Source organism: Hydra vulgaris, chromosome 11 (assembly GCF_038396675.1).
Source record: "Hydra vulgaris chromosome 11, alternate assembly HydraT2T_AEP".
In the NCBI taxonomy this organism is placed as follows: Eukaryota; Metazoa; Cnidaria; class Hydrozoa; order Anthoathecata; family Hydridae; genus Hydra; species Hydra vulgaris.
The window spans coordinates 18,214,329-18,238,460 of record NC_088930.1 but is presented as its reverse complement, the minus strand read 5'-3'; the positions used below and the strand labels follow the sequence as shown (position 1 = coordinate 18,238,460).

Below are 24,132 nucleotides of genomic sequence, written 5' to 3'. Positions count from 1 at the left end.
TCAATATAATACTAAATAAAAAATCATTTCGTTTTTTTTTTAAATAATATTGCATCCTACAGTCGTCATAAAAATTTACTTTGTGATAGTTTGTTGGCCTTCAAAGAGACCAAACTCTTCAACAACGTCGTCCCAAATTCGTTTACCTTTCACCAAATCTCTTACTAACTCTCCTACAAAGTTTACCTAATTGAAAAGAAAATAGTTTGTAAAAAACATAACCCAAACTACATTTTCAATTTCGATAAACCGATAGTTATAGAATATACGATGGTGGTTACAGAATATATGATGAGAAACAGTATACGATAATGAAATAAAACATGAAAATCATATACAGGTGTATATATATATATATATATATATATATATATATATATATATATATATATATATATATATATGTATACATACATATATACATACAATGAAATAAAACATGAAAACTATACGATGCAATTCAATAAACTATACAATCTGATACAAGGTACACTATACAGTAGTTATAGAAAATACGACGGTAGTTATAGAATATATGATGAGAAACAGTACTTGATAAACAATACAACACAATATAACACAAAAACAATACGATGCTATTCAATAAACTAAACGATCCAACGCAATAACGATATAACACGGTACACTATACAGTATACAACAAAATATTTAAATCAAATAAAAAGCGAACAAATAAATAAGAATTACTTCAACACGAATCTGTTTTGTAGTATTTCTTTCTCTGAGTGTAACAGTGTTTGGTTCTTTATTTATTGTATCAAAATCTACCGTCACTCCGTATGGTATAGCTATTTCATCAGTACGAGCGTAACGTCTTCCTATTGATATACTTGAATCATCAACTTTGTGAGAGACATCTAATTCAGTCAGCATGGCCGCTATAAAAAAAAAAAATTAATAACTGGTGATGAACATCATAAAATAACTCCAATCAACTGTTTTATGGCTTACATATTTTTTTGACAAATGGATCAAATGCTTCATTCTTGCTCAGAGGAAGTACAGAACATTTTACAGGGGCTAGTAATGGAGGAAGTGACAACCACTAAAAATAAAGCAAGTCAAGATTATTAGTTCAAATTTTTTGAAACCTTCAGCAAATTCTTATAGTTTTACTTACAGTTCTCTGTTCGTCACCTTCTCTTACACGGAAATTTTGCTCTAAAACAGCATACATAATTCTACCAATCCCAAACGAGGGCTCTACAACATGTGGGGAAACTTCTCGGACTAAAATAAATATTTATTTTATATATATATAAATATATATATATATAAAAGAGGTTATATATTTAATATATATACATATATATATACATACATATATATATATATATATATATATATATATATATATATATATATATATATATATATATATATATATATATATATATATATATATATATATATATATATATATATATATATATACAGTATCGGTATATTATCAGTACATAGTTATTTATAATATAATATACTGTATATATATATATATATATATATATAAATATATATATATATATATATATATATATATATATATATATATACATATATATATATATATATATATATACAGTATATAATATTATAAATAACTATGTAACTGTTTAGAGACAAAGTTCATCAAGTTTTATTCATCACAAAGTTCATTATTTGTACACGAAAATTAATAAATTAATCAAAAGTATTAAAAAAAGTTGATTTCCTTCTGGACAAAACAAGTGCAACTTGACAAAATGTTGACCAAGCTGTATTTCGCTATCAATATTTCATGGCGAATCCTTTGTTGTCGATCACAGCCTTGCATCTTCGAGGCATAGATTCGATCAGGTAATCAATGAAACTTTGTGGAATCGCTGCCCAGGCCTTTTGGATTTGTTCAAACAGTTGATCCTTATTATGAACACATTCACAATCGTTTCGATGTATTGGACCTAGACCGTTAGCAGAAAAATAGCCCCAGAACATTACATTGCCTCCACCATGCTTCACGGTCTTATGGCAGTAACGTAAATCGAGGCATTTTCTGGCCGGTCGACCTACACGGCAAATGCCATCGCTCCCAATGATGTTGAACTTCGATTCATCACTGAACAGGACAGTTCGCCATTTCTGCACATTCCAGTCAATATGAGATGTAGCAATATGAGATGTAGTCAATATGAGATGTAGTCTTTTCTTCTGGTTTTTTAGTGAAATCAGCGGTTTCTTTGCAGGGCGTTGAGAAAACAATCCGGCTTCAACAGCACGTTGTCTGATTGTTCGGTCCGATACAGGCAGCTCTAATTGCTTTTGTATCTTGACTGATAATATCCACAGATCCTTCTTGACGGATCTGACAATCATAGAATCTTCTCTAGAAGTGGTGGAACGCAGTCTTCCAACTTTATTATCTGCTGCCAACTTCCCCGAAGAACTATATTTGGAACATAGTCTTGATACGGTCCATTTTTTCACGCGATATTTATCACAAATACTTTTTTGTGACATTCCACTTACGTAATTGCCAATAATTTTCTTTCTTAGTTCCAATCCAAGACTGTCGGGAGCCATTTTTGCACTTGAAGTCATAAAAATAATAAAACTAAATAATCACGCTTCTAAAGGCTTACCGTGTTACATTTACCTTGTGATGATACAATAATGCTCTGTGGAACACAACGTCTTGGTTGGATGTGGACTGTATTGATGTAATGAAACACTTGTTGTATTTCAATTCTTGTATTGATTTTCTTCGATAAAACACTTTGATGAAACTCACTTCGATAAACTGTCTTGATAATACTGACTGATTGACTTCCATATACTGACTGAACTACATGTCGATTTACATGTCTCTTATATAGTAAAATGAACCTGTGTGAACCTGTTCTGGAAGATTCTAGATGCTTCTTTTCGATGCTTCTGGAAGCTTCTGGATGCGTCTGGATGCTTCTGAATGTTTCTGGATACTTCTGGATGCTTCCAGATGCTTCTTCTGGAAACTTCTGGAAGCTTCTGCATGCTTCTGGAAACTTCTGGATACTTCCTTTAATTACTAAAAAACTTCCATGACGTTGACACAGACCAGACTTGAGAAAATGAAACAAATCAAAAATGTTACACTTGTTTTGTCCGCTGCAAAATGGCACTTGTCAACAAAATTCTGCCTGTGTGCTGTCACCTGTCAGCTGATTGCTCATGTCATGGCATGCTATGACTCCAGACTCCTGAACTGTTTGCTGTGGTAGTATAGTTCGTTTCGTTTTTAAGACATGAAAAATTAGGAACACTTTTTAGCATTGTTCAATGTTGGTTGCAAATGTTTTGTCCAATACTGTATATATATATATATATATATATATATATATATATATATATATATATATATATATATATATATATTATATATATATATATATATATATATATATATACACACACACACATATCATCAACAGAAAAATGTTTAAATAAAATGTTTTTATCTACATGTATATTTAATCAACAAACTTTCATGAATGAGATTCTTTCACTTACCATGAATATCTTTCTTAAATCTACGAACTTCTTTAACCATTTCCTTTTTTAAAACATACTCTTTGTCATTTACATTAATCGAAAACAAACTAAAAAAAAATTAAGACATTTGAAATTATGACTAGCATGATTCATTCTAAATATGTCATAAACTCTATCTTTTTTTAAAGTTAAATGTCTACAATAACACAATTTTAATTGTTTCCTAATACGTTTTAAAGTACTATTTCAACAAACCATGTAAAAATAAAACAATAACTTACCCGTTTTCTTTGATGGATGACTCCAATTTTTCAATTTCATCAACAGCCATTTTAGCAACATACTCAGTGACTGCTTTAGCTTCATTTTTAAAAGATTTTCCAACAGCAGACTTTTCAAGACATACTTCAACTACATCAACAGAAACCTTAATACAATGTTAAAGAAATTTTTTTAAGCAAGCAACAAATATTAGTCTATAACAGCTGTATGTTGAAGACTCTATGAGTCAGGAAAACATGATGACTTGAGAATTGCATAGCATTGATGTGTGAGGAAAAAAAAAGTGAGTAAATGTTTTTAGAGCATTAAGGAGAAGTTTCAGTAAAAAAATGCCACTTAACTTAATAACAAGCCATGCAAAATTTAATTTTGGTGGATAAAAACGAAGTCATAATGCTCTTAAGCAATAACCATGGTGTAACTTGTAGAAATATAAAATAGTTTCAAGTTAGGCAGCTCAAGCAAGTCCAACATTTAAAATGTGTTTTTGGACCATGTCTAAAAGGGAAAGACCATTATTAGAATAACCTGATCAAATAAAAAAAAAATATTATTACAGTATTCTATACAAGGTTAACTATACAAAATATCTGAGTATGAGATAGAGAAACAGTGGTTCTTAAGTCATATCATTCAGTGGGATGAGCATTGAAGTCACAAACAACAACTGTATTGACTCATGATTGATTGAAGAGGTGCTAAACAAAAGTACAGAAAGAAAAGTCAGAAGATTCAAATCTGTTTTCAGAAAAAAAAAGAATTGATACTCAACTATGTAGTGCCCAGATCATGCATGTGACAACTAGAGTCTTAGCAAATCAAAATACAAAAGGCATTAACACCGAGATCTGAAAAAAATCAGCCAACTTTAAATTAGCCAAATAAAGAACAAGTGGGTCTAATAAATTATGCAAGAGATAAAATACAACAGATAAATCATTTTTAAAATCGCATATATTTGTAAAAGATAAATAACAATGTTTTTTGTTAATTTTTAAGATTTTAAAGTGTTAAAGTCATTTCTTGAATTAAAATAGAAATTGACTGATAGAAAGTGCAAGATACCCTAAATATACCTCATGCAGATGCCTCAGGAACACTACTAGTGAGTAAACTAGTGAGTAACAGCACTATCAGTCCTTTGATATTTTACAACTGTTCATGGAATAAACTTCTTTGAGAACTACCACAGAGTTTAAGAAACCTATTACCAGCTCGCCTCAGAACAATTAAATTGAGTTTTGGAGCTGTACTCTCATTAAGAGATAACAGGAAGAGTTGTGTAGCCACTATCAAGTACACACAAGCAAAAAGCCATGAGTAGAGTCAAGAAGATCAGCATTCATCATTCTAGGCAGGAAATAATGTAATATAGGTTTATATCTTTCCAGCCTATTAGATGAAAAAGAGATGCTAGTCAACCAAAAATTCAGAGTTAACTTCCCCTAACCTTTGTTCAAAAAACCAAGTCTTACAAGGCAGCATGACATGTGGTAGGTTTTATTAGATTACATGTTACCAATAGCAGAGCAACTATAATGATTCTGATTCGAAATTGAATAATGAAATTTACAACAAGTGTATATATTAAAATTTTTTAATCATATAAAACCATACTTCTATTTTACAAAAAAATAAGAAATTAAATATTATAAGAAAAAGATACAGGTGTAGCTAAATCAACCATAGCAACAAGTTTTTCGCCACTTGCATTGGTATGCTGTTGAAGATCAAAACAGGCACGGTCTGCACAGCCAACACATTCAACCCAACCCTATAAATAAACATTTTATAGTACATTAATTTGATCTTTAAAATCATACCTGCTTTATAAATACTGCTCAGACATCTATGAGTCTATAATAGTGAAAAGTTATTTCAATTTCATAATGATAAAAACTTTACATATGATGTTTTAAGTTCACAATCCCAGCAATCACAAGCATAGTGTGCCATTTCATTGGCCATATGCTGCCTAAACCGCATTTTGGTAGGATCAACACCTATCTTCAACATAAAACTTTGAATGCGAGCAAGAAAGTAACCCATTGCTGTGTTAAAAATGATTCCCTAAACAAAATCAATAGATGCTTTTTATCAAAAGTGGTTATAAATATGCATTAAAATTAGACAAAAAAAGACATAAAAAAGATATACAAAAAGTATAAATTGTAAAACAACTAAACAAAAAAAGTTAAACTTAAATTATAATAATTAAAAAATAATTTGATTTAATAATTAGAAGAAAAAAATGAATATTAGTATACTACGGTAGAGCACAGCTTGAAATTATATATATGTATTAGGGTGCATCAAAAAACAACAAATGCCTTTTCTGAGCTCTAAATTTGTTGTATATAATAAAATAACACTGAATTTTAAAATTCTTTGAACAAAAAATATTTTTTGTAGGTGCCCCAAGACCCTTGAATATTTAAAGTGACCCTAATATATATGTAAATAAAATTCTTCAAAAGTAGGTCAACCTGGTACTCAAAAAAAGTAAAATTATGTAAAAATTTCAACAACAAAAAAATTGTTTCGTATAAAAAATTATATTTAGAAAACTTATATTTATATACAGATCAATTTTTTCTTAATATGTTTTTTATAAAACAAATATATTTTTTATAAAACAAATATGTTTTTTATAAAACATATATATTTTAAAACTTTTATATAATTTCTTATTCATATCTATTTTTGAGTACCAGGTTGACCTACTTTTGAAGAACTTTTTTATCATATATATTAGGGACCCTTTAACTTAAAGAATACAGAGTTATCTGTTTATTACTCTTTAAGCTATTTTTTAAAATAAATTTCATCCTTTAGTTGATTTATTGAATAGTCATCATCCTTTAGTTCAACCTGCTTTAGCTGCTTGAGCGTCTTCATAATTGTCATTGGGTTGATTTTGTTTTCTCTTTTCAACAAATACTAAATGATCACTGCTCAAACAACTCATGATATCTTGTTTCATCTATCAAAACTCAATCTTGTATGACTTGTCATTCAGCTAGTCATATCTTTTTACAACTGCTGCAACTGTTCCTTCATGCTCAAAAAACTTTTATTCGCCTAGATTTTTTTCCACAAACATCAACACTTGCAATCTTCTCCCATATTTATGTTTTTGTGACTCATGATTTACAGTTTTTTAATTTTACATATTTTTTTACAAAAGCCTTTTGTCTAATGTCTTCTAGCTTTTTCTTTCTCTTTTTTGCTTTCTCTTAAATCTTAATTAAAATTTACATTAGAGTGATGGCATGCAATTACAGAAAAGCTAACAAAATTTAGCAACTAGCAACAAGCAATGATAAATGAATAAAAAGAAAAAACTTGATCGAATTTTACACCCTATTCTTCTCCCTCAAAAAAAACCTTTTTATGTAGACTGGGGTTTATAAATTGGTATTTACATCATTATTAATGTATATCAAAAAAAGTTTCAACATCACCTCTATTGAATTTATTAAGTATGACTACAAATGATTATTTGAATAAAGTTGTTAACATACTTTTTCAAGTGCTTCCTTTAAAGTCATTTTTAGTGCAGGTTCGCCAGCCATTTGGACATCACGAGGGTACAACACGCATACTGTGTCTTGCACATCTTTAAATTTAGATATTTCTTTTTCTTCTGGATCAACAAAATATTCTATTTCAGCCATAATAAACTCTCTTTGAAAAAAAAATTATTTATATTCATAATTTATTTAATAAATTAATTATATCAAAAAAACTTTTTTTTCAACTTTTTTTACTTACCTGACTCGAAGTAAACCTGCTCGTGGAGCTATTTCATTTCTGAATCCACAACCAATTTGTGCTCCTCCAAATGGTAACCTTCCATTATTATATTCCAAAAGCCTTTTAAAATTAAGGAAAATTCCTTGAGCTGTCTCAGGTCTCATAAAACCAGCAAGATTTCCACTAGGTCCAATAGACGTACCAAACATGAGATTAAAATCTTGTGGATCATGCAAATCATTGTTTGTTCCAGGCGCTTTGCATTCATACTTTTGAATAAGGTTCCAAAGATCATCTTTTTTAAAGTTATCAATCTAATTAAACATTAAAAACTTATTTTAAAAACACTCTGAGCACCAAATTTGTAATAAGTTCTTATTTTGTCTAATTGAATAGATAATTGAAAATACACCTGACTTAGAACTAACGTGTATTCCTTTCTTTGGTCTTCAGACAGCTTCTTGTTGCTCAATAAATTCTCAAGATGGCCTAATAATTTATCAAAGTGAAAAACTAATTAAAAAATAACAATTTTACTTAATTTTGTAAAACTCTTCTGTTAATATTCAAAAACTTTTATTTTACTTTTAACAAACGCTTTACAAAGTAATTTAATTTATAGTAAATAATATTTGCTAAAATCCACCCTAAGCTTTTTGACTGGAAATATTTTCATTGTTAACATATGCTGACAAGGGTAGGGAAGCAGGTATAACAAATTCTCTGACATTCTATGAGACCTGAAACTCACATGAAGTTATAACTACCTTCCTATCAGCTAAAGAAATGGTCAAAAAAATTATTTTAAATCAAGCTTTTATATATAGATAGTAATAATGATACTAAATTAAAAGTATTAATTTTACAAGTGGGCTGCTGATGAGAAAAAGTGGACTTAAGCAATTTTTTTAAAGGGTCATTCATAAAGTACGTATGCAAAAAATATAGACATTTGATCCCACCCCCAGTCACCATGTACATTTTTAAACACGTCCCCTTTCTTAAAAAGTATACATGCTTTTAAAATACCCTCTCCCTCTTTATGAATTAAAAAAGTTACAATTTAAAAAGAAAACATTAAGGAATTATTTTTAATTAGAGCCTGCATACTTTTATAACTGATCCTAACACCCTTTATTACATTATTGTACACTTTATTATCCCCCCACGCGCGTGTGTGTGTGTGTGTATATATATATATATATATATATATATATATATATATATATATATATATATATATATATATATATATATATATATATATATATATATATATATTTATATATATATATATATATGTATATATATGTATGTATATATATATATATATATATATATACATATACATATATATATATACATATATATATATATATATATATATATATATATATATATATATATATATATATATATATATATATATATATATATATGCATATATACATATACATGTAGGAATGGTCAGTCGCACTAATTTGATATTAGGTTAGATGATTTGGTTGGTTAGAGTAAAGGGGAGAAGACATGAACTTTTGAATGTGAACTTGTTATATAAAACAATTTCATAATCTTTAATTTATAAGTTTAAGGTTTTTTAGTTATTGTCAAAGATTTTTATTTATTGTCATTAGTTTTAAACGATTGTCAGTCCACAACCAATATTTATTCTGCACCCTTCTTTATAACTAAAAATTTAAATAAATTTGGTGTTGACCAAGTTTAATTGAATTCTCTGCACAGTCATTTATAAAAAGTAGTCAAGAGACATTGAAATTTAATATGAGCTGAAAATAATCCCAGTACTATCAGGGGTCATAATCAACTTGTTTTATGCAAAGTCATTTTGAAGAAATCAAAGAAATTTTAGTCCCAGTAAGATTTTTAATTTTTATTATATTTTTTTGACAAATTTTTTGAATTTTTCTGATTTTCTTAAAAGTTTTCTTATCTTATAATTACTTTGTTTTGGTGTTTAACCCAATTTAAGAGCTAATTGCAACTCGCCTACAGGTAAACATTTAACAGCAAAGCAGATAACAACTTTTTTAATTAAATATCACATGTTATCTTGGCAATTTTTTTTATTCCAATCATTTGGATAGCTTTAATATAATACAAAAAATAAAAATATTTATTTCTAAAAAAACTTTTGCTTATAAAAAATTTATAAACATAATGATGACAATCTATTCAAGCTAAAATGTATAATTAAGGCTAATGCTAGTTTTAGCTTACTCAAATTTGTAGTTTTTGTCAAAACCAGACAAACCACATAAATTAAAAGCTCCCAGATTTGTATAGTTTATTTGATTGTTTTACACTGAGGCTTAGCAGTGGCGTTGTCACAACTACAAGGTCTTAAAACTGAACTTTAATAAGAAATTATAAATTTACTTTAATATTGTATTCAAAGTTAAAGTGTGCAACAAAACTTAAACCTTAAACAATAAACTTCACAAACCTTTATTATTACTTCTTTTATTTTGTCATAAAATGCATTGCTTAGAAATAATAATAATAAAAAAACAAACAATCTTTCCACCACTGTCAAGAAGCAGTTGTGGAAATAAAAGACAAAACAAAAAAGAATTTTTGTTTTACTCTTTAATTTCTTTGCAAATATTTTTTTTTCGTACAATTGACTTTCTGATGGCAACTTTAGTTACTCTCAGGTTTTTACTAAATTCTGCAAAATATTATGTCAGGCCTCCAACATTTTTGAAAACTTTATGCAAAAATTATTTACATTTAATTATAAAATCATTTTACTTTTCAAAGCTTTTATTTTTTGTCGCCAAACTTTCACTCTTTTTTGACTTTATTTATTCCTATCATTTTTGGAATATTTATTTTTTCTTGAAAACCATATTTTAAATTAAAAAAAAAAAAAAAACTCTCTAAAAAATACTGCAAGTCTTTCTTGTCTTTAAATAGTATCTATTTTGTTTTTTAAAAGTAACTTGTTGTTAAATTGATAAATGTGGATGAGCATTTTAAAATTGTTTTAGATTACATTAATAATAAATCAAGACAACTTATACAAATTATATTTTTGGACTCCTAGGACCACCTATAGGAGAAATTTTTTTCAATTTTTCTATTTTCTGAAATGGTAAAAATGAATTTTCTGAAATTTTAAAAGGAACCAGAAAATTCTCTAATTTTCTAAAAGGACTTACATGTTTTATGTCCCAACCCAATAGATATACATAAAATATCTAACCACACAAAATAAAAACATGCATGTTAAACATTAAAATAATAACAATAATGAAAAACAATTCAAAAGAGTTTTTGACCTGAATATAGAGATGTATTAATACATAACTGACATCCTTTATTATTTGCTTTCTGTTTAATCTATAGTTAGTAACTTTTTTTAGATGTAAGAAAAAACATTTTTGTCTATGTGAATATCAACCTTTTTAGATAAACATTTCATAATAATTTTAGATCTTTTATAAAATTTAGATTTATTATTACTTATTATTTACCTTCAAGAAGATGATCAGCCCGGTAACAGTCACCCGTTTTAATATCACGCACCATAACATCAGTAAATCTATCAACATGCCCTGATGCCCTGCAATCAGAAATCAATGTCCATAACTTTAATACAATACAATTTAAAAAAATAAAGGTTTTTATATGTTCATAAATAAAAAACACTAATAGATGATTTACCAAGTAAAATTTTAAAAGTAATTAAAATAAAAATAGCTCTTGGGTAAAACGTATTAAAAATGTTTTAAGTTGATAAGTGAAACTAAATATAATTGAAGTAAAAGCTGTTCATATTGGCAGAAAAGCATAAAATGGAGTTAAAATGGATTTTTATGGAGTGTAAAGCTGCCTAATACAATAGAATTGGGCTAAGTGAAAGGCTGATGTAATTAATAATTAAGTGAAAAGCTGATGTAATTGATAATTAAGTGAAAAGATGATGTAATTGATAACTAGTACAGCAAAAAAGTCGCAAGGGTTTCAAAGCCTACCTTATCAGTCAAAAATATATCCTGGAATGATTCTGAAATCCTTTCCGTTTATATAAAAAATAATGGTGCAAAACTCTATGCTGAAGGTAGAAAGGTTTCTTTAAATATAGACTCAACTCCCTATCCTAATAAAATAAATTCCCTTTCATAATACACAACTTCTCATTCTAAGGTTTATAACCTTAGAAGTAATCAAAATAATGTCTTTACACAACCTCAGAAACTCAACCTTGATTTATATGCCATGCTCTGGTTAGCCAGGACATAGGATGCTGTACCTGCAAACACTGTGAAGAATAAATTTTTTTTTTGTAGAAACATATTTTGTAAGAAATACAAGTTGCCAGAACTAATGATGAAGATAAGCTAATTAAACCCCTTGAAAAGAACATTAGGGTTTTTCAGTTTTGTTGGAAAAAAAATTAAAGTAAAAGGGTTAAATAAAAGGGGGAGTGGGAATTTTTTTATGATACAATATAAGTGTTTTTCATAAAAAAGTTTAGTTTATAAATCTGAACTAATATTTTTTACTAAATACGCTTAAAAATATTTAATTCTAGCATGGCTTGCGGTCAAACAGCAGTTTTAAACATAAGTTTAATAGGATTTAATATGCTGAATCGAGATTTACCAGGTCGGCAATTTTTAAAGCTTGTTTATACTGAAAGTTTTTGTTTTTATAGATGACTGAAAGAATTATTTTCTAATATTCAAGACCAATTTTCACTGCTTTTTTTTTAGTTTTTAGTTTTGAGATATAAAGTTTTTGCTGATGACATTTAGAAATTAATAAACGGGGGAGAGGGGAGGCCTTAATAAGCTTGGGATGGCTGGGAAAATTTTCCAAAAATAATAAACATCTCCCCAAATAAAGGCAAATAAATCTTATATATATATATATATATATATATATATATAATATAAGATTTATTATATATATAATAAATCTTATATTATATATATATATATATATATATAATATAAGCTTAAGTTCACTTTTTTTTTTTTTTTAAACATCTTCGCTTCAAACAAGGCTGCAAGCAACCACTAATTAAAGTTGGAAATTACTGGAAGAGAAAAGATGAACGACTTAAAGGATTGCAAATTATATGAATCAGGAAAGCAAGATAAAGGAAGCGAATTCCAAAGAACTGATGTTCAAGCAAAAAAACTAGATGAATAAGAGTTTTTGGAGCACTTAGGAACAGTCACAGAAAAAGGATGAGACTTAATTGAATGACAAGTAACACAAGAATGAATTTTAGTAGATGGCACAAGGATGCTAGCTCTTTAGAGCAATGCCCATTATAGTATTTGTAGAAAAGAGAAAGAGAAGCAACATTACAACGATGTGATAATGGTTGGAGATTGGCTGCAAGAACAGGTCCAACTATGTTTACAATGCGTTTTTGCACCTTGTCTAAAAGAGAAAGAACATCATTAGAAGATCCGCCCTAGATATGGCAACAGTATTCCATGCAAGGCATGGAATACTGTTGAGTATAGATGACAGCTCTGAGGAACACTTCTGCAAGACAATAACAGGTATGTTGTCTGGGCCACAAGCTGTAGAAGAGAAGGGTCACAAGAAGGGCTACAAGCTGTAGAAGAGTCTAGGCAGGAAATCACTTTAGATACAGAAGCTGGAGTGATACGAATGTCAAGGAATGGATCAGCCTGCTTGTTGGCAATATCAGGTAGAATGCAACTAGTGGAATCAAGAGATGATACTGATGATAAGTTTTTAGCAAACAACTCAGCTTTGTCTTTAGGTGAGGTGACAAAGTCTGAACCATACAAGAGAGGTGGAATTAAAGATTTGTCCTTATTATTAATACTATTAAAGATTCTTCAGAAGTCGCGAGAGCCTAACTTTTAAGATGAGATACGAGATTTCATAACCTGAGAGTAGCGGGCTTTAGCGTTAGACAAAACTCAAATAATTATCAAAAAATTCTCAAAATAATTATCATTTACAAGTGAAAAGGTTGCTAAAAACAGGCAATCAAAACTTTATTTTTTTCTTTGTTTTAATTTTCATCTGAGTAATAGTTCTTCATAATTGAAACTAAACACAGAAAAAATACAAGTTCGTTAATTTTTAATGCTCAAAATTTAACAAAATCATATTCTTTTTGAAATAATAATTTTATATAAAATCATTGTATTTTTTAAGTTTAACTCGCAAATAACTAACGTTCAATTTACCTGCTAATATTAATTTGTTTGAAATTATGCTCGCGCACACAGATTTTCATTCAATTAAAAAAAGAAGTTTGATAATATTTATAAGGATAATTAACCTTATGTTGATGATAATATAACCTTATATTACATTTTTTTTAAATATCAAAACAAAATTTATGCAACTTTTTTTTTTTTTACAAAATTTAAACTGAATACTCAATAATAAAAGAAATCATTTTATGAATGTTACTGAAACATAAAAGTATTTTTGTCTCTTTTTATGTACCTTCATTAAGACATGTTGATGTTTGATGTTTCTATTACAATTCAATAATAGAAAAGAAAAAATTTAGTAAATGCGCAATTGAAAATTGAAAATTTATTTAAAAATAATTTATTCATTGCAATAAACTCTTCTTATCAACGAGCTATGAAAGCTATGAAAAAAATTAATGAAAAAATTAATGAAAAGATTAAATGGAAAAAAAATTTTTTTTTTAAGAACCCTATTATAGAAAATTTTAAATTTACCTATAAATCATCAATTTATTTAATTCAATAAAACTATTTTAAACAGTGATTTAAAATTTAAACGCTTTTATGAAATTTTAGAATACGCATTTTCCAAATTACATCATGATTATTTGTAAAAAAAAAATTTTCAAAACTCTGATTTTTTTTTAACTGGTCAAACATGACCAGCAAGTATTCATTATAGGAGGTCAAATAGTAACTTTAGTCATTTAAGACGGTCATTGACCGTTGACCGACCATTATTTTCCATGCTGCATATATAGTGTGTATATATATATGTGTGTGTGTATATATATATATGTGTGTATATATGTGTATATATATATATATATTTATATACACACACACATATATATACACACACATATATATATACACACACATACACACACACACACAAACACACACACACAAACACACACACACACATACACACACACATATATATATATACATATACAACTATAAATCTGTGTTGAGCAGTGTGTCGTCATACTGTAATAGCCTGCTACCACAAAGATATGGCAGCAATCTTTACTTTTATTATTCTTTGATTTTTTTATGCCTGTATAAATAAAAATTTTGTCCTAAAATAAGTTTGCCTAGTGATAAAAAAATGATAACTTATTTGGAATAATATCCTATTTCCAGAACAAATGGATTGTGTTTGGATAAATCTAGCATGTTTTGTTGAGATTAATAAAAAAATTTAGGAAATGGCATCTGCAGACTATGCACCAACCAGCTAAACAATATTAACTCGATCATAATTTTATATTTGAAAAGTATCAACTTGAGAAAAAAAACCTTTTAGGAGTGCTTTAAGACTTGTCAGAACATTTTCCACTTAAGAGTTCAAAAATTAAAGTTTGTGTGGTTTATCTTTTAACCTTAATTTAAAGATAAATGTTTAAAATTAATTAAATCCATTAATCCAGGTCAGGTCAGGATCATTACAACCATTCTGCTACTGGTAACAGGTAATCCAGTACTGCCCCATACCATGCTGCCTTGTAGGATTTGCTTTACTAGACAAAGGCTAGGAGAAAAAAACTGACTTAAAATTCCTCTGCCATGGAGCTCTTGGTTGGGTAAAGGGTAGAGATGGTGTCCTTACAAAAATACTCACCTAGAGCAGATGTTAACTGCATCCAGCTACAGTCTTGTAGAAGAGGTACTAAGAAAAGATTTGAGGAGAAAGCAGAATAATTCTGTAGACCAGCCTCTCCTTCTTTATCTATTAGGCAACCACTCCTTCTTTATCTATTAGGCTGACATAGATGTAAACCTGTTCTACATTGTTTTCTGCCTAAGATGATAAATGCTGGTTCTTTTTAACTACTCACAGATTTTTGATTGTACCTCTTTGACGGTACAATCAAAAATCACTTTCTGTTATCTCTTGATGAGAGTATAGCTCTAAAACTCAGTCTAATGGCTCTGAGGCCAGCCGGTAGAAAGGTTTCCACAACTCTGTGGAAACTCTTAGAGAGTCTGATTCCATTAACAACTGTAAAATATCAGAGTATTAACAGTGCCATGTTGAGCATTAATGGTGATCTTTTAGTGTATTGTCCATGCCACATAGGGAGCAATAAGGTATAACTTTGGATTAATTAGCAGGACCAAGGCAATTGCATAGCTTATTGCTTGGGATGCCATGCTCTATCTATGAATGAGTCAAGTTCTCTTTAATTTAAATCATGACCAAAGTTCCAAAAATTATTAAACATAAAAAACCAATACCACCACCACAAAACTGTTTCAAAATGTCTTTTACAAGTATTTGTGGTCTTCAAAGTAACTTTCCATTAGTTTAACCTTACCTCTTGTAAAATTCATCAGATTTATTTGATTTTCGTAAAACTAATTTAAATTCAACTGTTATTTCTTTGAATTGCAGTATTGATGGCTATTTTCTTTCCATTGGCAAAGACTCCAATAGCCACATGATTGGCTAGGACATTTACTTTCACATTAATTCACCTACTTGTAGTGAAATCAGGTTTAAAAAACCTGACCTTTTATTTTGTCTTGCTTTTTTATGTCTGTTCTTTTATATGTTTCCACTTAGCACCTCTTCACTTAATCACCTTTCACTTTATTCTTTATCATTCTCCTTCTTCTCAAGAGGTTTTTAGATTTAATTTCTGATTAAATTGACCATGCCCTTTCACTTTATCCTTTTATCATTAGCTCTAACACTACTGATCCTGCTGGCACGAAAGCTCATAACTTCTGTATTTCTCAATCTCTTACTTAGATAGATAAATATCTGAGTAAGAGATTGTCCTAATCACTCCGACAATCCTAATCACTCCTTGATTTGTATCTTCTCTCCAATTTGTAATAGGAGGACTTTAACCAACAAATTTCAATCATCTTAACTTGAATCTAATAACTTTCTGACAATCATTATAGTTGTTAATCTTTGTGCTCTATGGCAGACTTGCTAGCAGAAAGATTATGTCACGCATTAGATGGAGGTGGCAAGGCAGGGGTTATTGCTTTTGCCATATCAAAAGCTTTTGATAAAGTTTCACATGATGGTCTTCGCCACAAATTAGCTTTATATGGTGTATATAGGAAAGTTTTACAGATCATTAATTTATTAACTTCTAGCCACAGTACTCTTCTTCATTTCCAGTAACCTCTGGGTACCTGAAGTTTCTTTCCTTGGTTCTGTATTGTTTCTTATCTACATTAATAATAATATTGGCTGACGACTCAACTTAATACTCCTATTTTGACAAAAAGTCATTTCAATCGCTAAGAACAGGCAGCCAATCTTGAATCTGATTTTACTTCTGCAGCAGCTTTGGGTTAGCAGTGCCTTGTGACTTTTGACTCCAACAAAACTATTTATTGCAAGCAACTATTGCAATACTGTCAACATTTCTATATTGATGAATGGCTACCCTCTCACTAAGTCCACTTTAGGTCTTCTAGGATTCTCATTCACTACTGACCTCTCATGGAAAGCATATATACAATCCATTGCAAAGTTAACATCTGCTAAAATTGGTTCTCTTTATCGTGCTTGCCATTATCTTACTCCTGATTCCATTCTCTACCTCTAAAAATCTATTATTCGCCCTTGTATGGAATATTTGTCATATTTGGGTCATATTTGGGTCGGTTCTTTAACTTTTTCCTCTAGAAAAGGTCCATTTCGAGGTCCAAATGCATTGCAAAAAGCATGTGTTTATTTTTATGACCAATTTTTCTAAAAATATATTTTTCTTTTTTAGTTTTAATATTCATTTTTAACTCTTATACTGATCTTATAATTGATCTTTTAATGTTTTTATTTTTATGTTACTTAAAAAATTAAACTTTTTTAAATTAAAAATAAAAAAAAATTATTCTTGAGGCATTATCTTGCACAGAAAAATTATTCTTACATTTATATTTCTCTAAAGCTCAATAAGTAAGATACTTTTTAAATTTATGTAATACAAATAAATTCAATACAGATAAAAAAGTGTATAAAAATTACTTACTTAAGAACTTGAATTGGTGTTAATTGTGTGCAGCGAACCTCTAAAAACTGTTCTTCCAGAACGAAATGTGATCGCCATATTGCTAACAAGTTGTTCTCCATTGCACACCCCATAGGTCCAAAGTCATATAGACCAGCAACACCTGAAATATGTTAGAAACTTTATATATGCATTATCTTTTTGTTTGCATTACATTTGGCTATTTAAGAAGTTTTATATGTTAGAAAGACATACAAATCTATGTATTATATATCATTATTTACTGTAAAAACATGATTTTAAACTTTTGCATACATACTTTACAAAACAGAGTTCAATGTTCGTTTGGTTAAAAAATCTTTTAATTTAAAACCAATAAATTCTTGAACAAAAAGATTTTCTTTAAATAAAAAACCAAGGGGCAAATTAACTCAAACTTACCAGATCGCAAAATCTTTGCAGAAAAAACAACAATTTACTGCAATAAAAATAGCAAATTTTACTGAGACTTCCATAAATAATGTTTTAAATATTACTAGTATAAAACAGATGCTAATTTAGGTAATACAAACGAAGGATAAAAATCAATTTTGGTTCAAACAAAGTATTAACATAAATTTAAAAAAACATGGATCATTTTGCTGCACTTTCTTGCTCCTTAAAGAGATATTTTAAATTGAGCAATGCTTAGTCTTGTAAAATAGAACATTTGCCCCTCTTTTTTTTTTGAAAAAATAGTAGTTTTTGGATGTGCATGTATAAATACTCGATCAAATATTTACATTGTCTATTTTCACGAAATAGTCTTTTTAGGTTTTAACCTAATGATATTTGATTATTAAGTGTTGTAGCTTGTATTTAGAAGATTGAACCTATTTTAAAATATGTGAGCCTGAAACAAAAAAAAAAAGGATTAGGTGAAATCCTTATTGAATTTATTTAAACTTTATTATAAGTTTTGCATGCATTAACATGCACAATTGATGCATAAAGTTACACATTTACATGTGCATTGATTTAATGATAATATACTTAAGTTTATAAGCCTAAATTTTTAAATATAAATAGCTGTTACAGTTGCTTAAATTTTATAAAATGCATTTAAACGCCTACCCATTTTGTGCATTGTTAAGGGAGAGCTAAAAAAGGAGGTTAAAAAATACAACTGCACCAACACAATTTTATACTTAACAAGGTCCTGCTTTAATCAAGTATTTCAACAAGTATTTTCTTATTGATACTTGTGATCTGAAAAGTCATACATAAATAGGCTTTGCCCGACCTGACAAACATATAACGAAAGGTAATATTCATCAGACTAGGTCATTTCATTGATATTTATTATAGTAATATATATCAACAATAGCAACATGACACAATTGGTGGCCCATAAAATATAAAACTCATCCTTTTAAGGTTGAGTTTTGTCAACGGACCACCAAATATTCAAAATTGTTCAAAACTTAAAAAAAAAAAACTTTTAATAAAAAACTAAATAAATTTAGAATACTATTTTATACTTTAATTTACTTTGCCTCAATAACTTTCATTTTAATGGGTCAGGAGGATCTAGGAGCATTAATGGTTTAATGGGTCAGGAGGATCTAGGAGCAATAATGGTTTAATGGGTCAGGAGAATCTAGGAGCAATAATGGTTTAATGGGTCAGGAGGATCTAGGAGCAATAATGGTTTAATGGGTCAGGAGGATCTAGGAGCAATAAAATTGCAATTTTATTGGAAAACTTTTATTTTAATGGGTCAATTCAAAACACGATAACTTGGAATATAATAACACTAAGTCTATGGTATTGACCTTTGCATTTTTTTTATATAAAATTATAAAAAAAACTTTTTCATGCCTAAAAATTGAAAAAAAAAGATTGGAGCAGATTTTTTAGAGATTTGAAACGTCACTTTCAAGAATTACAATAATAAACATTTCCTGCTGATTATTCTACTTCAAAAAATATTTGGTGGTGTACACAATTTTTCTGCAATTTTCTCAACCCTATAATAAACTCACTGACACTCAATCCTATTGTAGACTTGGTGGCCCTCTGTACTTTGTCTAGCTTGTTTAATGTAACATCTTTGAATATTATTGGTTTATTTTTTATGAACATTTTCATAAAACATGACAATACTTTTCCCATAAAAACTTTTATTCATAAATATAAAAATCAGCAATTGTTTCAAATAATATACTTTCACGGTTGCTAAATGGCTTCAGCTCATTGCAATTCGCAATCGCTTAATTCACCCCTTGCAAATAACAATAAAAATAATAAATTTTATCTCATTAAATTACTTATTTAACTTAACTGATCAAGTTGAGTTAGACTGTATAAGTTTAAATTATAATTGCTTTTAATAATAATAAACAAATTAATTTATTACTTAATAAAAATATTTTTCATTTTTCAAACTGCTAAACACATATTACAATTTACCTCCATATATCTCAAAAGCAGGAGCATAAAAAAATCGTCTTTTCAATAAATCTTCACATCTTGCTCTATCAAAAGTATCAGGAGGATCTAGGAGCAATTCCTAAAATATGAAATTTAAAAAATTTTTAAATTTTAAAATTGTGTGTAAAAAAGTTTTTTAAAGTATGTCAACTAGGGTCTCAAAAGTAGCGAAATTATATAATTTTATTGCATAAAACTATGAATCTTTCACAACTAAACATGAAAAAAGTTTTTTGATAATTAATATTTTTTTAATATATATATATATATATATATATATATATATATATATATATATATATATATATATATATATATATATATATATATATATATGCACACATACAGGGATGAACCAAGACCTGTTATAGTACTGATCGGTGCCCAAAAAACAGCACTAAAAAATTATTTTTATTTTTAATTTTTATTTTGCTTTTTTATTAAAAATAGAAAAAAAAAATCAGTTTTAAATGCAGCAGTATATAAATAATTTTCAGTTTATTTTAGCTACCTCATTTTTTCATCAGGTAAATAAAATGAATAGAAATAGCTTTTTTGAAAGAAATAAAATTTTGAAATAGCTTTTTTGAAAGAAACGGAATTTTGAAAGAAATGAAAAGAAATAGCTTTTTTACGTAATTACGTGACATAACTGTTTTTCCGTTACTAACTGAACATTAGCTTTAAAAAAATGAATGTCATTATGAAACTTAATTTTAAAAACTTGTTGCAAAACTTTTTATAACAATGGAATGTATAAAAAATTTGCTTTTTCAAAAAAAAGAATAATTTAAAAATATCCGTTTAGAGTAAAGTTAACTTGTTTTTTGGCAATTAAGAGTAAACTGCTTTTGATAATGAACAAAAGTAAAAAATTCTAGTCCTAATAACTATCGCGCAAATTTAATTTTTGAATGAAAGAACTTTTAATATTAAGCTTGCTATTTTAGTTTACCTGAGAAAAACGAAAAAACAAAACGTTAACATTTTCAGAAAGTATTGTTTCTTTTCTATATTTTTTTGCTTTGAAAATAATAAAAGTAACGATTACAATAACTTAATAAAAGTTTTATGAACATCTGTTTAAAATAACCCATAGTAATTATAACTTATTATCAAACATAATTTTTTTAATTATACTTAATGATTAAAAAAATATTATATATTTTTTTAAATATAATGTTTCTCAAATTTAAAAAGTAAAACATTTTTAAAATGTTTACCATAATTATCCCTTCTTTATTTATCTTTAATTTGAAAAGTGCCTTAAAATCACTTTTAAAATTATTAACCTTTAGTAATAGTTAAATGAACAACCCTATTACTCTCAGTAAAAGTCTAAAAAAAAAACACATTGTAAATGTAATTAGACCTGCTTTATCAGCCAATCTCTCATTGTTGTAAAGTTGTGTTTCTTTTTTTTTCTATAAATACTATCATTGTCAATGCTCAAATGAGCTATCATCTCTATTACGATAAACCAAAACTCATTCTTGTTTGGCTTCTTATTCAACAAGTTGCACCCCTTTACTGTATCTGTCCCTTCATGCACATCAAAAAAACCTTATAGCCCTAAGCCATCTTCATGTTTTTCTTTTTTATACAACCTACAACTTTTTAAGTCTTTAGTCATCCTTTTTATAGTATTTAAACTTTTTCTCTATTTTAAAGTAACACAACTTTATAGTGGTTGCTTACAATCTTTTTGGAAGTAAATGAAAATTTAAAAATACATAAATATATATCAGCATTTAATAAATAGTAAATATAAGTATAAAATTATAATATATAAAGTTTTATACATTTTTTTCTAGCCCAGGCTATCAACCATTGCTAAATCTTATAATTTTGCCAGGGCTGAGTTTGCGAAAAGTTCCAAACTTAGCTGGAGACTTTTAGCAAACATTATTAACATAGATGATGGTGTTCTTTTTTATATAAGAAAAAATTTGAGGCTTAAAATCAGAAAACTATTTCTTTGATAACAACTTTTGATGACAGTAAAGAGATTCAAACAACCAAAATTTTAAACAGAAATACTTTTAAGTTATTTTTATTCCCTGTTATCTGGAAAAACTGATAGGTCTAATTTATTCTATGTAATAATATTTTTTTAAATAAATAATAAATCAACAAAAAAAAGCATTTCAAATAAAAAATCATATCTTTTTACTTGAAATAAGAAAACATGATTCTTTAATTACTATTATTTGTTAATCCTTAATTTTTCCAACCCTAGTTCAGGTCATAAATATTATTTTTTTAATCATCACTTTTTCATACCCTAGTTTTTAGCCAATCAAATTCACACAAAAGTAATAAAAATCTAGTTAAATGTGTATATTAGGATTAAAGTAAGATTTTGAGACTTTAAGGGCTATGCCCTATTAACAAAATGCCTACAAAAGTTAGACATGTATGAGATATTACAGAGTAAAGTTTTTGATATGTGCGACCAAATACAAACTTGAGATGTGTGTGCATGTGTGTGTGCATGTGCGTGTGTGTTTGTATGTATATGTGTATATATATATATATATATATATATATATATATATATATATATATATATATATATATATATATATATATATATATATTTATATATATATATATATTTATATACATATATATATATATATATATATATATATATATATATATATATATATATATATATATATATATATATCAAGAACTTAGAGTTAAAATATATATATAATGATAGATACTTAAAGTTACAAGAGTTTATTACTTTTTTTTAGTTTACCTAATTCAGACAAATATGAATAAGCTAACAGAAGATAAACCTAGGCAGAATTTCTGTTATGTAAAAAAACTAAATTTTAAAATATAAATAGAGCTTTATTTTTATTTCTTATTTTTGTGTTTGAATTTTTAAACGATTGCTTGTATAAACAACATTTTGACCTACTTTTTGTTCTAGAACTCTTTTGCGTGCTTTAAGTTCCTTTACTGCCAAATCAATATCAATAGTTTGAGCACCTTCACTTTTGAGTTTTTTAACCAAGTCACCCTGAAAGAAAAAGCATATAGTCCATATAACTGAAGAAATTGTAGCTTGGTTTTTGTTGCATTTTTATTTTTGCTTCGGCAAATGGATTCAATTCTTTTTTAAACTCTTACAATCTAGACAGTAGTAGAACATTTCCTTGGTTATGCAAAAAAATCACCTGTTCCTTTACTGACGCCCTACACTGAGTTATCTCAAGCTCTAGATCTGACATGAATTTATTGTATGAATGAGGAAATGTAGATAAGAATTTTTCTAAACCAATAAACAATGATTGATAACTGGTATGAAGTGTACTGCTATTGTAAAATTTAAACTTTTTTTTGAAAATAAATTTTGTGTTTAAAACTAACAATTTCAATAACAACATAAAATGCTATGCATTAAACTGTTTGAGACATTACACAGACAGTACGCTAAAATTTTAATACTTTTTAACGATTGTAGTGTGGACTTCACCGTTTTTATGTGTTAAATTCGATTTGCAGTTTTAATTCGCACTCTGACACGTTTGTATAAAAAATTAATGGCACCGTAGCTGAAAACTGCGTGGGTAAAACGCATTGAACCTTTTCCTTAGGTTTAACGTGAATTGAGAAAACAGTCAAATTAACTCAATAAACTACTGCTATATTTTTATAATAAGAACGAAGGTCTATATAACTTTATTTTTTTCACTCAATAAATACACCTTATAACGGGTGGCAAGTAAGAAATGCGACAAAGTTTAAAGAGATGCTACTTCCTCCTTTTAAAATATTTTTCAAAAAACTAAAAATATTTGATTTGAGCGTAACATTCTTTAATGTAAGTAGGTTTATTGAACTTCAATTAAGGTTTCTATATAGTCGCACGA

The 24,132-nt window shown here is 27.8% G+C and overlaps 1 protein-coding gene across 3 annotated transcripts; it reads right to left on the bottom strand.

Annotated features, from left to right (window-relative positions):
• Positions 1-16: 16 nt before the first annotated feature.
• Positions 17-23,875, bottom strand: LOC100210444 (glycine--tRNA ligase). Of its 3 annotated transcripts, none has more exons than XM_065810338.1 (17): positions 23,708-23,875; positions 23,437-23,531; positions 23,178-23,279; positions 20,222-20,321; positions 17,792-17,933; positions 11,067-11,155; positions 7,979-8,055; positions 7,585-7,880; positions 7,335-7,497; positions 5,716-5,880; positions 5,477-5,584; positions 3,810-3,955; positions 3,547-3,635; positions 1,142-1,251; positions 973-1,066; positions 709-899; positions 17-186 (listed from the first exon to the last, which is right to left on the bottom strand). In XM_065810338.1, the coding sequence occupies exons 2-17, from the start codon at positions 23,488-23,490 to the stop codon at positions 76-78; spliced, it is 2,037 nt and encodes a 678-aa protein (XP_065666410.1). In that variant the 5' UTR covers positions 23,491-23,531; positions 23,708-23,875; the 3' UTR covers positions 17-75. The 3 variants fall into 3 exon arrangements, with proteins under 3 accessions (XP_065666410.1, XP_065666411.1, XP_065666409.1); XM_065810339.1 differs by having other exon boundaries at positions 23,630-23,773; XM_065810337.1 differs by lacking the exon at positions 23,708-23,875 and having other exon boundaries at positions 23,437-23,701.
• Between the last annotated feature and the right edge of the window lie 257 nt (positions 23,876-24,132).